Source organism: Crinia signifera, chromosome 1 (genome assembly GCF_055691185.1).
Source record: "Crinia signifera chromosome 1, ASM5569118v1, whole genome shotgun sequence".
Lineage (NCBI taxonomy): Eukaryota > Metazoa > Chordata > Amphibia > Anura > Myobatrachidae > Crinia > Crinia signifera.
In genome coordinates, this window is record NC_139217.1 from 277,945,381 (window position 1) to 277,961,923 (window position 16,543).

The window sequence follows — 16,543 nt, forward strand, 5'->3', positions numbered from 1 at the left end:
AGCCACCCCTGAAAAATATGTCCCCTTCTTTTCCCAGAGTTATCCTGCAAATCCCACCCCAGACTCTCACAACAAAGTTACAAGTGAGGGGATGGGGAAGTTAGGAGGTTACCGATACACAAGCTGTGGCACTAAATCCATACAAAAAGTATATATGTATAGATATGATTCCACAATTTTTGTAATGGGGGGGGCGGGGGCTGAATTATAGATTTATAGCAAGTGGAAGTGCTCCCCAGAGAGTAAAAATTGAATAGTACTAATGGAAGAGAAACCGTACTCTCTTTTTGGGGGGGCACAACTTTATAAATGTATTTAAAACTTAACTTTTAATTTCAATGGTATAAGAATAAAATAGGTCTCAACACATTTATCAACAAACAAAACAAAAAAAACCTCAAAACATGAGTGATGTTTAAATTAGAACATGCACTCTACATATATTATAATGACATGTAATAAAGACCTGAGATTTCCTCAGGAAAGGTCTGTGTCATCACAATTCAATTTATGATGACAGGCAGAGGGGGTTAAAGACACCGATATAAATATATCTACTGCCAGTATCTAGATATATTTATATCAGTTTATTTAACCCCCTCTGCCTGTCATCATAAAGAAATTGAATTGTGATGACACAGGCCTTTCCTGAGGAAATCTCAGGTCTTTATTACATGTGCATGATCTAATTTAAACATCACTCATGTTTTGAAGGTTTTTTTGTTTTGTTTGTTTTTTTTTTTTTTTTATGGCTCCCATGAGTGAGTTTGGATTTATACACTTCGCTGAAATGATCCCGAAAAACCTCTGCAATTTCCGGAGCAGTTACCCGCATGACCCCTGTACCCGAGTAGATTTTAGTTACAATATTCGATGGTTTATCTAGCTTAGAGAGATAGGCGGTATATTTCCCAGCTTTATCGATGTTCAAATAAAATTGATGTGAGTTTTTTAATAATCTATGGTTCGTCATAATTTGTAGGTGCTCCACCCAACCTCTCTGAGCCGCCAGCCATTCTATTCTGGCTGCTTCCGTTTGTTCCCGCAAGAATCTCTGTTCCAATTCTATCGTACTATTTTCTAATGACAGAGCAGCTTCACGGCAATTACTTTTGACTTGTGCTATTTTTTTCATTAATACACCTCGAGTGAAGGCCTTGAAGGTATCCCAAACCACGGTTGAACTTGCAGAGTCGATGTTCTCCCCAAAAAAGCCGTCTACCATTACCCGCATTTCCTCCCCATCCTCAATCTGGGTAAGCCATGAGGGATGGAGTCTCCAATATCTAAAACCCGCTTGAGAATCTGAGTTTGTTAACATCAGCACCGGTGAGTGATCAGAGATCCCACGGGCCTTGTAGTCTATCAAAGAAATATTTTGTAGCAAGTTTCTAGAAACAAAAATGATGTCGATTCTCAGAAGGTTTTATGCGAGGGAGAATAACATGAATATTGATTCTTACTAGGATGCCTTTCTCTCCAGACATCCCACCAATCAACCTCAGATGTGAATTCGGCCAAACCAGTTTTATTGTTTGTACTTCCCCCTTTACTGTTCCACCTATCAATACTGATATTCATTACTGCATTAAAATCACCCAGACAGACTGTATATGTATCAGGGCGAGCAGCCACAAAGTCTACTGCCTGCCTCAAGACATCATATGCAAAGGGAGGGGGGATATATACCGCCATAATGCAATATCTGATTGAGTTAACCCTCCCATTCAGGAAAATAAATCTGCCCCTAGGGTCAATTTCAGATGCGAGAAGTTCAAAAACAGTATTTTTCTTAATAATTATAGAGACTCCTCGAGAAGATGAGGAAAACTGAGAATGAAAGGACCTACCAATCCAAGGTCGCCTCAAAGCCAGTACTTTCTCTCCATATAAATGGGTTTCCTGGAGACATATTATGTCCACCTCGGAGGACTTACAGTATTTAAGCACTAGGGAGCGCTTGGTCTTCTCATTTAGGCCACGCACGTTCCATGTTAAAAACCCTACCATTCCCAAGTGCCTACAATCTCTACCGGATATTCATGTTTTCCGATTGGGGGTGGCATATACAGATCTACCTTTATCCAAATTTTCTTATTGCCCACCATCAGTACCGGTTGCGAAGAATAGGATGGAATGCAATTTCCCTCTCCCCTGATTCCTCCCTTTGATTGCTGATTAGATGCATAGACTACACACGAACAAACAACACTCAACATAGACCCCACCCCCCTCCCCCACCCTGTATCACCTACCCATCTAGGCATACCTATAGAACTACCTCCCAACCAAAATCCCGATACTCTCTATTTCCCCACTTTCGTTGGGGGCAATTAACTATCGGGCACACTATCATAGGCGTGCCTGGCTCTCCGGCGTCTCCATTTGTCACTTATCATTTGTCCCATCCCTCCCACCCACCCACTCCCCACCTGATTAGTATAGATTTAGTTAGATACTATTTTTTCACACAGTTGTTACATTATATGAAGATCTACCGTCTAACTTAAAATCACGTTATTATAACTTTCCAGACACTACTTATAGCAAAAGAACTATTGCCACACTGTGGGCATTGCAAGTTTTAATCAATTTGGTGCAAGCTGTTTTTTGCTTGGATGCGTTTTATCAAGCCATGCCGCGGCTTCCCCTGGTGAGAGGAAGAACTTGATCTCATCATTGGCGACAATTCGAAGTTTTGTGGGGTATAACATAGAGTATTTAATACTCAGGTCTCTAAGTCTCGCCTTTACATCACGGAATCTGGTTCTCTCCCTCTGTACATCTTGTGGAAGATCAGGAAAGGCAGAGATTTTCTTGCCGTTATAACTTAAGTCCCCCATATTTCTTGCAAGTCTTAGAATTTTGTCCCGATCTTTAGACTGCAGTATTTTTGCTATTAAGGTACGAGGAGGACCACCGGGAATCGGGGCTCTACCGGGAACTCGATGTGCCCTTTCTACAGAGAACAAAGAGGAAAGAGCTTCATTTCCTAGGCTTTGTTTCAACCAGTCCTCAATAAATTTTTCAGGCGTGTTCCCCTCCACTTTTTCTTCAAAGCCTACGAATCGTATATTATTTCGACGCAGCCGTCCTTCCATGTCGGACATTTTGCTGCGCATCTCCACTAATTGATCAGAGATGGATTTGACCTGGGTTTGCATAGGCCCTATAGTATCTTCAATCTCTGAGACTCGCGTTTCAACCTCCGTTACTCTTGCACATATTTTCTGTGCATCATCACGCAGGAGCATAATATCGGATTGAACTTTGTTAATCTGTTCTGATAAGCGAGTTTCGCAGGCAGTAACTGCCTCCAACACTTGTGACAAAGTAACCTCTTTTTGCTGTGAGCTGTTCCCATTTTTAGTAGGGGTACTCTGCGGGGTGCTCTCCCTTGAGCCACTCGGGACCTGTACCTGTGTACGGGCATATTTTTCCAACCTCGCGGCCGCAGAGTTCTGACCTGCTTTTGGCATGATAGCAATTGAGGTATTTCTCCATCCAACTCCCGGGCAGGTTTAATACGCAAGCAGGGTGTCACAATTAGATTTGCAGTCTATAGTACTATTGATGTATAGATAGGCAATTTTCCTTTCCAGTGTGACCTGGTCCACCACAAGAGACCCTTTATCTTCACCACAAACACACTTAGGCTTTTATCATTTATCCGATAACACAGATTTTTACCGGTTGAATCAATAATACCTCGGTAAATACTGTAAAGATATAGAACTCGACTTCAAGATATAAAAACGTTGGAGTTGTTCCTATTTTTAGCTGTTTTAATAAACAATGACCACCGAGCAATCAGCTATTAACTCTAAGTGTGTGTGGACTTACCAATCCGATGTTTTTAGCCCACCGGCCGCGGCTCCTGAAACTTTCCTCCTAAAAGAAGAATTGCTGGCATCTGATGGGGATCACTGCAGCCGATGTACTGTATTACTCAGGGAAACCGCTTGTATGAAGGTCTATTATCGTTCTTCCGAATGTCCTTGTTCCCTGAGTCCAGGTATTTTAAGACACCAGAAATGCACACCAGCAATACACTGGGCAGGGTCCTCTGCCTCGACAGCAGTGCAGGGAACGAACAGTTCAACCTCCTGCACACCAGCGATAGTAAATGTCCAGCAATTGGAGGTTCAGTGCAAGGAATCAGCTAGTAATTACTCCTGCTTAATAGCAGCAGTATATGCCCAGCAAACGGAGATTCAGTACAACTAGCCAGCAGGTAAATACCCCTGCACCCTGCTTAATATTGTATGCCAGCAATGCAGGTTCAGTGCAGGTGTCCGGCAGGTAAGTGCTCCTGCACGTATCTGCCCAGCAAGTGAAGGTTGGAGGGAGGGAGATTGCAAGGGCAGGGCAGATACCTCGACGTTATCTGACCGGGGCTTCTCCGGTCCCTGTCGAGGAGCACCGGCAATTAACACTCAGGGCAGCAATTCTCCGCCACGAACCTCTCCCCCCTAACAGGGTCTGCTGGTGCTCTCGGCAAACACTCCTTCTGTCCCCCGTTGTGCAGTGACCAGAGAGCAGCTCCTAGTACAGGTCACCAGCGGGTCGTCAGCGGGTCAGCAGCGGGTCGTCAGGAGCTCCGGCAATTAGCACACGGGGCCAATAATTCTCAGTCAGCTGGTGCTCTCACGAGCGCTCCTTCCGACTCCCGTCACGCAGCCGTGACCAGGAGGCAGCTCCACAGACGGCGGCCAGTGGGTTATTAGCGGGTCAGGCAGCGGGTCGCAAGCAGGTCAGCAGCGGGTCCATCAATCACGGTCATCCGCCCGGAAGCCAGCACAGGTGGGACGGGTGGGGAAGGGTTTTACCGGCTGGGGATGGAGACGCCGGTCAGCTCAGTCATCCTCCCTCACACACACGCCGTCGTGGCCCCGCCCCCCCTCTCGCAACCAGCTTTTTGTTTTGTTTGTTGATAAGTATGTTGTGAGTCGTATTTTATTCTTATACCTTTGAAATTAAAAGTTAAGTTTTAAATACATTTTATAAAGTTGTGTCCCCCAAAAAAGAGAGTACTGTTTCTGGCTCACAACAAAGTACAAGTGGGAAGTCCAAAGGGGACCCCATGACTTGATTCACACTGAATTGCATCACTGTAGCCTTGCCCCTGCTATACCTTGCCTGGTTTTTGGCATGGTCTAGCTGGGGCAGAGCCACGATGTCATGATTGTGGAGCCTCGTCCCCGGGCCTGCCCTTGTTATTACTTGCCCCCCCCCCCAACACCTCACAGAGGAAGGAACTATGCTTTTGGTCTGGTTGGTAGTGTGCTCTAGATAATTATTTTATTGCCTGCATGCTGACAACCACTGTTGCAATGAAAGACTTATGCATACAGTATGTATGAACATAGATGTGGGCACTGGCAGGTGCATGTGGATGTGTGAGAATTGGCACCACCTGATTTTCAAGATCCTCCCGGCAGTTCCGTTATGGTAGACAATCTGGGTATGCAGGCCACACTTGGGCTCTCTGGTTTGGAGAGGTTTAGTGAACAAAAATAAGCTTCCTTTGTGAGAAATTAGGTGATAAAAGAGAGGAAAACACTGCACATATTAGAAGATAGACTGTCCAGGCGAAAATCTGACATTGCCACATTGTCGTGCCAAGGGGATGCCTAGACCTTTTCTAGATCAGGCTTTGTGACAGGAGTGGTTTAGGTCTAGATAATTTTATCTCCTTTATAAGGTGATATAATCAGATTGTATGGTTAATTGTCACAAACTTTGTGTGTTACAGGCTAGTGCTCTTTATTAATTACCATAAATGATTAACAATGGAGACATTAATTGTTTAAATGTAATGTAAGTTAATTTCATACCTGCCCTTTCACACAAGTAGAAAGGAATTGTATTAGCCGAGATGTTGCAGACTTCATGTTAAAAGTTAATTTTGACAAGTGATTTCTTTAAGGAGAGGCAACACTAGTCTGTGTCAAGTGTATTGATTTTTTCATTCTGGTTTTATTACAGAAAGTGAGTGAGAAGGTTGGAGGGGCTGAAGGCACCAAGCTAGATGTGGACTTTAAAGAAATGGAGAGGGTAAGTACACTGTTCTTTGCATCTATTGTACCTCTGTATTACGTTTCAACTCAATCTTTCATCAGTTGATTTAACTCTTTGCATTTTCATTAAGGGCCTTATTCTGGTCTGTGCGACCAGAGCCGAATATGCGGCCCGGACCGTGCGTCCTAAACCCCGCCTTCCGTACGGATCGCTCACTCCGTCCGAATGCGGTAAGCCGCTGACCGCACGGATACATGTGGATTTCTCATGTATACACCTCCTCCATCTCTGGGAACCTCCCCCATCATTCGATGGTCGCAGACCATCGAATGCAGGACCGAGTGGTCAGGCAGGTCCCGCGAGCTCAGACCACTCTGGCATTTCTCCATGCAAAAGCAGGGATCTGGGTGGGCAGCTGACATACGGCAATGTCATATGTCCGCCCCCTACACGTGCATCACGGCCGCATTAGCATACGTACGCCCAGCGTTTTCATGGGAACGCCAATGAAACGCGGGGCGTATGCATATGTTAATGAGGCCAAACAGCCCTTCACGCCCCTCTCCTCCCCCTGTTCGTAGTGTAAACAATTCATGCGGAATTTGGACGTATGTCCCTTTCGCACATGCGCAGATATGCCTCTGCACATGCGCAAACACAAAACATCGGCGGAACGAACGCACGCGGACATATCCGCACCAACCAGAATAAGGGCCTAAGTTATTTTACTTCTTAGCTTAACACTAGGTTTGATATTTATTATATTGTAGTACATGATAGGAAAAGTAGAAACATCGGAATTTACCAGTAACGTTTCGCTTCTAGTGGAGCCTCTGTTTCAAATCTCTTGCCACCTTACTGAAGACATTGAGTAAGTGATCACATCTGTGTGAGCTTTGGAAACCACTGCTTTGCTGACTAGCTCAATAGCACCTTTTCTAATTGGCAAGTAAGGAAACAAAGACATAGCACAAATACTGTTGCCCACAGCAGCTGCTAGAAGGAACATGTCAATGTGAAAGTCATAAAGTCCTGCCTGCTTCCAAAGAGCACACAGTAGGGTTTCTCTGGCTGCCCTGGAGAATGTCCTGGCTGCTGGATGTTGCACTGTGGACAGGTTCATGGAAAATGAAAAGTTTGAAAGATGAGCTGGAAGTCTGACTGAGCATTGGAAGACCTAACTGAGAATGGCAAGATATGGGAAGTGATTCAGGAGGAGGAAAGGGCAGGAGCGTGTGTGTGTGTGTGTTTTTGGAATTGTGTCTAAGGGATCCGGTTAGCATACTGGCATTCAGGGTGATGGCAGTTGGAATACTGACACTGGTGAGAAGACTGGCATAGTAACTCTGACACTGCTCACAATGCTAGTGCTGGAATCCATACTGTCGGCATCCCAAATAAAAGTATGCCAAAGCTGATAAGTGTTAGATTTAGGCAGTATAGAGTAGGTTAGGGTTAGGCTTCTTTGGAGAGGTGTGTTTTTACCATATCCACCACCCTTAGTGCTTAGCCTGTGGTGGTGGTGATGGTGGTGTTTAGGGAAAGACTGCAAAAAGGACAGGTTAGGGTTAGATGAGTAGTTGGTTAGATTACTTTCCACCCAAGTGACTGAATTCTACACATCGGTATGCTGCCTCCAGTCTCCTGACCGTCTACATCCCAAGTTCCGGCATACCGGTACCATCCCGTGACTAAGGGGGTTATTCTGGTTGATTCGCAAGGCTGTGAATTCGCCCAAACAGCTGCGAATGGATGTTTTGCATCTTTCGATGGTCACCGACCATCGAATGATGTTTAGCGTGCATGCCTATATAAGTGACTTTTTAGTTACTTACATCTGCGTGCACGCTGGCATGGATATGTACGGGCAGCTGACATCCGGTGATGTCAGCTACCCGCCCCCCACACCCACGTCACTGCCTCATTACCATGAGAACGCCCAGCATTCTCATGGGAACGCCCATGGAACGCTGGGCATTCCCATATGGTAATGCGGCAGCCTGGCGCCCCACGCCCATCTCCGCCCCCCGCCCCCCCCCCCCCAACACGCCACCATGGGTGCGTGCACCCGGCGAACCGAAAGGTTCCGAGCCCGAAGCGTGGCGAGCGCAGCGAGTAATATCTGTGAATACCTGTGAAGTAATACGCACTGTAATACCTGTAATGCGCAGTAATACCTGTGAAGTAATGCGCGTCCCCTCGCGGGGCGCGCTGCGCTCGCCACGCTTCAGGCTCGGTTGCTCGCTGCGCTCGCCACACTATATAAAATCAACTCCACGTCGACGTGGATAGTGGGGGTATGAAAAGGTCGGAGGAAGCAGCGAGCCGGCAAGGGGCAGCGGTGTGCATCCTCCGACCTTTTCATACCCCCACTATCCACGTCAGCGTTGCTATTTATACTCAAGAAATCAAGTGATTTTTGTTTGTCCCAGGATACCCCGGTTAAATGTCTTTTTGAGATTTTAATAATGTACTGCATCCTACCCTGGATAGGCAGTGGGAAAACTCTTCTGTATCTGGTCCCTTCCATTATTCTTGTGCTATTGTAGTGGATGAGCTTGGCCTGGTGTATGTTTAGCAGATTCAGCATGCTCACTTGACTCTGTGCTTCTGCTTTGCAGCCTCACATTACATCACATTACTCCTTTTAATGCCAAGTTCTTGGAGGTTTTTTGCCCTTTTTGTAAGTTACCAATGATGTATGGACCAGCTTCCTACTTTGGGACCCGGGTAATAGTTCAACAGCATCCAGGTCTACAGGCAATAAGTCAATTTTTTTTACGTTTTAATATTATATTATCTATGTGGACTCCGATTGGGAACTGTAAAGTGTGGCCAAAGCATGGTGAGCGACAAAGTGTACACGGTACATTAATTCAGGTTTCACTGCACAGGTGTCAAGATTAGTATAATGAATGAAAAATTCCTGACAACTTTGTGCATGTCGACCTTTTGGGGGTATTCAATGCTATGGGCGAGCCGCGAGAGTGTGCAGAGCTTCTTGCTTGCTGTCACCACTCACCCTGTCAGTATTCAACGCAGCCCCCTCATACGCCAATTCCCCCTCGCTCCATTTTTTAAGCCAGGGGGAATTGGCGTATGCGGCTCCTGAACCAGCGAGACTCGCGGCTAAATACAGCGAGTTTTCTGCATTAGCCGTGGGTCTCGCTGATTGGGGGAATCAGGATTTCCCCAGAACATTGAATAGAGCGAGCGGCCGGCGCGGGGGTTAAACAGCGAGGATCGCTGGTTTTCTGCAATCCTCGCTGTTTAACCCCCTCGCCGACTGCATTGAATACCTGCCTTTGACTGTGGACCCTATGACCCATTCAGTACCTGTCCTACACAAGTAAGCCACCCAGGCTGTGTAGCATAGCATCTTTTACTTTTAAAATAAATTCAAACTGCAGACAAAGCAAAACACCATTTAGTCTGTACCGGAGATGTGTGCTGTGACTTTAATTGTACACAAATTGTTTTTAATTATGTACAAAGTCACAGATGAAGTACGCCGGTAGTGATAAGTCACAAATGCTACATTGTAGCACTTCATATACAGGTTCAGGCTCCTTTACACGCAGATGTACCAGTGATACATATTGAGTAAATCAGTGCAAGCTCTTTAAGCGATTTTGTTTAATTTGTATGACTAAAATGCACTTTAGAGTGAAAAACTCTCTGTACAAGCCACATGCACCCACTCAGCACATCAGCAGTAGTGTAAGGTGCACCATATTCTCTGTTACGCTGCCTTCTGTATTTGTCCCTTATTCAGATTATAAGTAATTTGATGCAATGTGTGGCAGCCTCTACCTGCATACCCTTGTATATATGTAAATATGACATAATTGTAGAAATACATGAAACTTGATAAGCCTGGGAGAATACCAGGAAGGCTTAGTGGGCTGTATATTGTATATACATGGCATAACCTGGTGACCTTATGGTCAAGACAGTGCACCCCTTCAGCGGGGAGAATGGACTAGTCACTCCAGGAACTATATCATAGGACTCATCCATGTACCCCGTACAGCGGGGGGGGGGGGGGGAGAACTTATGCCCGTTAGCTCTTTATAAATAAAGCTGGCTGCCTCGTGGAGAGAGGGGGAAGGAAGAGCCTCGAGGAAAAAGAGATAAAATTGACCAGGACTAACGGCTGTGGCGTAGTTAGCAGGAGATAACTAAAACTGCCGGAGCTGCGCAGCTGATGTAAGATAACGGCGCTGATAAGGAGACCGACGTGACCTTACCGGAGCTCGGTGTTTTTTGGTCCAGCGGGATCATCATACGGTCAGGAGTGAGACTGGGGCATCCGGTGATCGTCCAGGCTGAAGAGGCGGCTAAGTGCAGAGAGGCGCGGCCGGCCTGGTGCGTCATCACAGAAGGCGGCGCCATTACGGAGAGGCTGTCCGGAGGTGTGACAGAAGGCGGTGCTAACACACGGAGGGGTGTCCGTCTGCAGTGTCAGGTACAGAGGCTGGCAGCCGTTCTTGGGAAGAGTGGTGAGTGTAATTTGTCACACTGAGCACCACTACATTAACAGCACAAAACAGCAGGGGAATGCAAATACTGATTAACCTTGTTGAGGGAAAGCCGCAGGGAGTTTAGCCTGTCCCTAGAACTATTAAGGCATCGTTCAGCCATTACTGGTGACTGTTGCTCATCTGTCAACCGGGCTAAACCCGACCCAGAGTGTCAGGGGAGGACCCGCATTCAACCATACCCTTGCAGGCAGTATACTCTTCTTGCAGCGCAGAAAGAAGCTCAGCTCAAGTGTAGGAAAGCAAAAAGGAGGGATAAACCCGGCACGGAAGCCAGGGGAAACACCAAAGCGAGTGTATTGAGGAGAAGGGATAAACCCGGCGCAATCGCCTGGGGAAACCCACTGTGATCAACGCAGATAGAATAACGGGATAAACCCGGCGCAATCGCCTGGGGAAACCCACTGTGATCAACGCAGATAGAATAACGGGATAAACCCGGCGCAGTCGCCTGGGGAAACCCATTCCACCAGCAAAATCGAGATCGCAGACATCCCTAAACAGTATAGACTCAGTTGTCAAGTACTTCATAGGGACATAATTCAAAGGACTACTTTAGTACAGTAATAGTATAACAGTTTTATTGTAGGTACAGTTGCAACATATAATTTGTTACATTGTTGTCAGTGACGGTGAACATACTTACCAAATATCCGTTTGTAGTTGTGTCCAAATAATATAGGAACCTGTAATAGAAAAGAATAGAATAGGATTTAATTCATTTATAGAGGGTAAATTGTTCATTATTGCACAATAATCCCATATCAGTACTGGATTGATTCTATCCAGAATAGGTTTATTTCTCAATATTAAGTTAGAGTCATTTTATGTGTTATATATTGTAAGCTGTCGTCAAACCACAAAGGTAGGAGGAATTGTGGTTAGAAGTACGGAACCAAGAGGGATAACGAGAACACTGGACGTCAGTGCATGTTCCGGAATAATAAAAATTGTACTGTGATAGTTGTGTATTCACTATTGACCCTGTTGGTCAAAATCTGTATGTTTATTCAATTACTCTTACTTACTGCATGATTAAATATTATTAAATCAATACTTACGTGTGGATATCTACAACCGAAGCAACTTCACTACACCTGTTCTCCAAACCCTAATCCCAAGAGGGGGAGTGTGACAAATGTTGCCCATTCTGCTTGGGCATCAAGTAGCCACAGATCTAGTGCTCACAATTTTTTGTCTGCTGGTCCACTCTGTGTACAGTTTTAACAACTGCCGCCCTGGAATTCCCTAGTGCTGCAGTTCTCATAAACTTTGCATTGCTGCTGTGAGCGCCAATAACCATTCCAAACACAAAGGACCTTATTCTGGTTGATTCCCAAGGCTGCAAATTTGCAGCTTTCAAGTCCACCAGATTCCGCCCTGTGCTAGGCATTCCCATGGCTGAGACTATCCGTGGCCGCGCCCCCACCCGCTGTCTTGGGTATCTTGGTGAATAGTCTGTATGCACATGTGCAGAAATGCGGCTGCGCATGCACATACACCGAACATCGGTCCCCATGCGCACAAATGGTCTGTGCTAACGGACCAGACTAGCCCCCAAAGTCATTTATCTTGCATTGGTTACCCATTATTTAATGAGTGATACATTAGACTTGCATACCTTCACCTTTCTGTTCTTATACAGATTCAGCCTACATCAGCATTATCTGTGGAATAGCTACTTTGCTTAAGTCACTCAGAAAAAAATCCTATTTTTGCATGATTTAGAGCTTTCTGCATTTGATGCAGTAGTATGAGATAATAACAAACCCATCTTCCAGTTACATTTTTTAATCACCCCTGTAATATTGAGCAGGTCTATCTAGACGTGATGCATGTTAGCACGTGGAGATGTTCTGAGTAAGGCTCGGTTGCTCAGAACACTCAACAAGATCGTGCCGCATACACCGATGTGTCAGCGCTGTGTCCTGAGCGATCTGTCAGAGCCAGTGTTCTCTGGTAAGACTGATTAATAGCCAGCATGCTGGCTATTAATCACTGGTGATAGAGACACACGTGGATGGCCCCTAGACCTGAAGCGATGTAGGGACATTTTCTAAGCGAACCAGTCAGATCACTTAGAAAATGCCCCTAAATCACTTGTGTCTGCCCCATTAGTCACTGAAACATGTCGTCAGCAAGGAACTGAATAGCAGTCCCTTCCTCCCCCTGCTTGTGATATGTGAGTACTTGCTATGTGCTGCTAAATAAAAGATAATGAAGAAAATTGCACCTTTTTACAGATTTTAACCATAATAATGAAACAACAAAGGATAGCCGTGAAGTTGGTGATAAAATGTCTAAGTTAATTATGGAGCACAAAGAAAATTACAAATAGACAGCACAGAGGAAATGTGAGAAACTGCACTTTAATAGTTTGCTGTGAGCAATCCTGTGATGTGTAATTCTTTTCATAACCCAGGAATATAATTATATCCACAACAAAGCGGCTTCTACAATTATGGCTCACACCACTCTGACTGGAGCTGTGACATACATAATGCAGCCAGGTGCATCACAGCGACCCCTTACTCACAGCACTACATGTGGTCCTTGGGAGTCCGAAGTCACTGATATTCTGTGTGTCATTATGTCGTATGTCCTGCTGTCTTTCCCATACATCCCTGGCCACTGTACTCAATGAAGGTTCTATATTTGTAGTACTGCTGCAGCCCTTCTATGTAATCTGCAGATGGAAGCATCAGGTTATTGTAATAATGAGCAGAGTGCCACCACATATAGATAGATAATGCAATTAGCCATGAAATAAATGTATTAATACATTCAAAATACAAACTACGGTACTTACAATTAATGTTTTATTTGTGTTCAAATCTTTTACTTTCTATTCTTCTCTTTTTTTGTGTTTTAGAAAGTTGATGTGACTAGTAGGGCTGTCATGGAAATAATGACCAAGTCAATCGAGTATCTCCAACCTAATCCAGGTAATCACCTTTTAATAATAATTATTTAAAAATAAATAAAGAAAAGGAGATGAGAAGGGGCAAAAACAATCTGACGTAGGGAAATATTCAGACTCTGCACATGTTACATTTGCCCCACCTACAGTGCACATGGTTTTGCTCAGGACCGTAACAAGGTGTGTGCCAGCTGTGCCTTGCCCACGATGCATTTGGACTGTGGGCACATTCACTGGCACACACCTACAGCCCTGGCAGTGCTAGAGCCAGTGACTGTGTGTTCCTCTGCACTGCACTGTGTGTCCTATACACATGGGATCTGCTCAGCTGAGAAACAAAGGGGGAGTGTCAAAATGATGCACTGGTATGTTCCCCAACACAATGGGATGAGGAGATGTGATAGCAGTGACACAGAGGTAGGGGAGCATGATTGACACTGGGGGAAGGGGGGGGGGGGTGACTGACCCTGGGGGAGGGGGGCAGGGATGATACTGGAGGAAGGGGGACAGGTCTGACACTGGGGGGGGGGGGCAAAGGGGACAGGGCTGACACTGGGGGGGGGGGGGCAAGGGGGACAGGGCTGACACTGGGGGATGCTCCTTCTGTGGGCATTGTTTGCATAAGCAGCACTAGTCTTGTGGGTATTGCATGCATAAGGGGCACTACTTCTGTGTCTACATATATCTGGCGCAGTGTGTCTAAGGCGTTCTACCTGGCGCAATGGGTCTATGGGGCTCTACCTCGTACAGTGTGTCTAAGGGGCTGCACCTGGAACAGCGTGTACAAGTGGCTTTTTGTATTGTAACATGAATAATGGACACTACTGTGTGGTGTAATGTAAATTGGTACTATTATGTGATCATGCCCCTTCCTCATGAAGCCATACTACTTAAAAAAATGTACATGCAGTGTCTCCAATTTCTGTATGGTGGGGGACCAATTCCTTTCTAGCACAGGGCACCAGAAATATTTTAATACAAAAGAATAAAACCACCTGTGGTTGAGCCGACTTTGATGTTACTATATACATACGTGCAATTTCAGAATCCAAAACTGAGGATCTTATAGCGACGTAATGCAGTTTTCTCATAGATAAATTATAAAAGTAAACAAAAGGACCTTACAGTGTAGGTGTAATATTCAACTTAGAGTCCACTAGTACATACAAGTTCTTAAAAGTGGAATCCCCTATGTTCTATAGAGCCGTGAAGTGTAGCTTCTATGGATTCACCTTTGGTGCATAGGTTTTAGCAGTAGAAGCTTACATGAAGCTTACTTTAAGTAAATGCTGGCTATACTTATAAAGGTATCTAACCAAAATATGTAGTTACGGCACTGGTTTTGCCCATATAAGAAAGATTTTGCAATCAACTCTTAATCATCTCCAGTCACACTATGAATGTAGACATACCAGATATCCTTTTAGTCAGAAGAAGCTGCTTGTGCATCCATTTTGCAAATAAGACTATTTAACTGCAAAAAAGATGCCTGTCCCTAAAGAGTCACAAGGAGCTAACGCGTTATGTATAACCTAATATGTATTGCAATGAGGATAGGTGTAGCGTACATAGTTAGTATTCATGCTAGGATTTTTTAAGGGCAGGGTGCTAACCACCAGGCAGGGTGCTGAGCACCAGGCAGGACACTTTTTTTCAATCTGGAGGGCACATTTATATTAGAAATTTACATAAGAAACAAACAAAAACCAAAAACATACAGTATATAAAAAATTGCACACTGCACTAAGATTACGCCCATTAAACTCGCCCGTTATTCTCTGCTATACCCATTACATACAGTATTCTGTTATAATGACAATTAAACATTATAACACACTGTAATACCTCTTACACATTATACCACACACCATAGTGGCCATTACACATGATGGCATACACTGTAATATCCATTACGCATGATGGCAAACACAAAAGTTCTTAGCAGCATGTCAACGAGGTGGTGGTGGGGGGGGGCAGCGTAAGGGCACACTGTGGTCAAGACTGTAGTAGAAGGGTCTTAATACAATACATTGCATTAATGCTCATGGGTGGAACACTTTGATCTACATACATTCATTAAACTGTTCTTTTTGTTAGCATGGCATGTTCTTTAAGCTAGTATTATATTGTAGCTTATACCATGTTGAATGTTTGTTTTTATTTTCACATGATGTGAAATCCAACTTTTTATAATGTCTGTGTTTTTGTATTTGTCCTTTTTTATCTATAGCTTCTCGAGCTAAACTTAGCATGATTAACACAATGTCAAAGATTCGAGGACAAGAAAAAGGACCTGGGTACCCCCAAGCTGAAGCCTTGTTATCAGAAGCAATGTTAAAGTTTGGGAGAGAAATTGGAGACGACTCAAACTTTGGTAATGTTTTGTTTAATATATTTATTTATTAGACTTTCACTTGTTAAATTGTATTGTGCATGTAGTGCTGTGTATGCAAGGATGATCATGATATGAGCACATGATATACATAGTAACATAGTAATTAAGGCGGTAAAAAGACGTTAGTCCATCGAGTTCAACCTATAACTTGTAACTATTGACTTGATTAAGTCACATCTATAGAATTCCCCTAGTGGCCAAAAATGCATCCAGTTTTGATTTAAATTAATTAGCAGTAGTTGCTGTAATCACCCCCACCGGCAAGGAGTTCCAGAATTTTACTGCTCTAATGGTAAAGAATATTCATCATAATTTAGTTCGGAATTTATTTTCCTCGAGCCTCAGTACATGCCCGCGGGTCCTAAGTATGAGCCTGTTAGTGAACAAATCATCTCCCAGTTCCATATGATTCCCAATCCTATATTTGAACATACTAATCATATCACCTCTCAACCTCCGTTTCTCCAGTGAAAACATATTCACCCTGGTTAGACTGTCTTTGTTTTCTTGTTATTCGAGACCTTTTACTAGCTTAGTCGCCCTTCTCTGTACCTGTTCCAATTCATTTATGATCTTTTCAAGGTGTGATGCCCAGAACTTAACACAATATTCCAAGTGTGGTCTCACCAATGCCTTGCAAAGAGGCACTATCACCGTGGCATCCCT

At 44.4% G+C, this 16,543-nt stretch overlaps 1 protein-coding gene across 1 annotated transcript in view; it reads left to right on the plus strand.

Annotated features, from left to right (window-relative positions):
* Positions 1–16,543, plus strand: part of SH3GL2 (SH3 domain containing GRB2 like 2, endophilin A1) — a 170,872-nt gene that overhangs the window by 118,458 nt on the left and 35,871 nt on the right. The window contains exons 2-4 of the mRNA XM_083184428.1: positions 5,989–6,057; positions 13,435–13,507; positions 15,713–15,856. Of these exons, the coding sequence (XP_083040554.1) occupies positions 5,989–6,057; positions 13,435–13,507; positions 15,713–15,856 (286 nt within the window). The remainder of the gene's footprint in view (positions 1–5,988; positions 6,058–13,434; positions 13,508–15,712; positions 15,857–16,543) is intronic.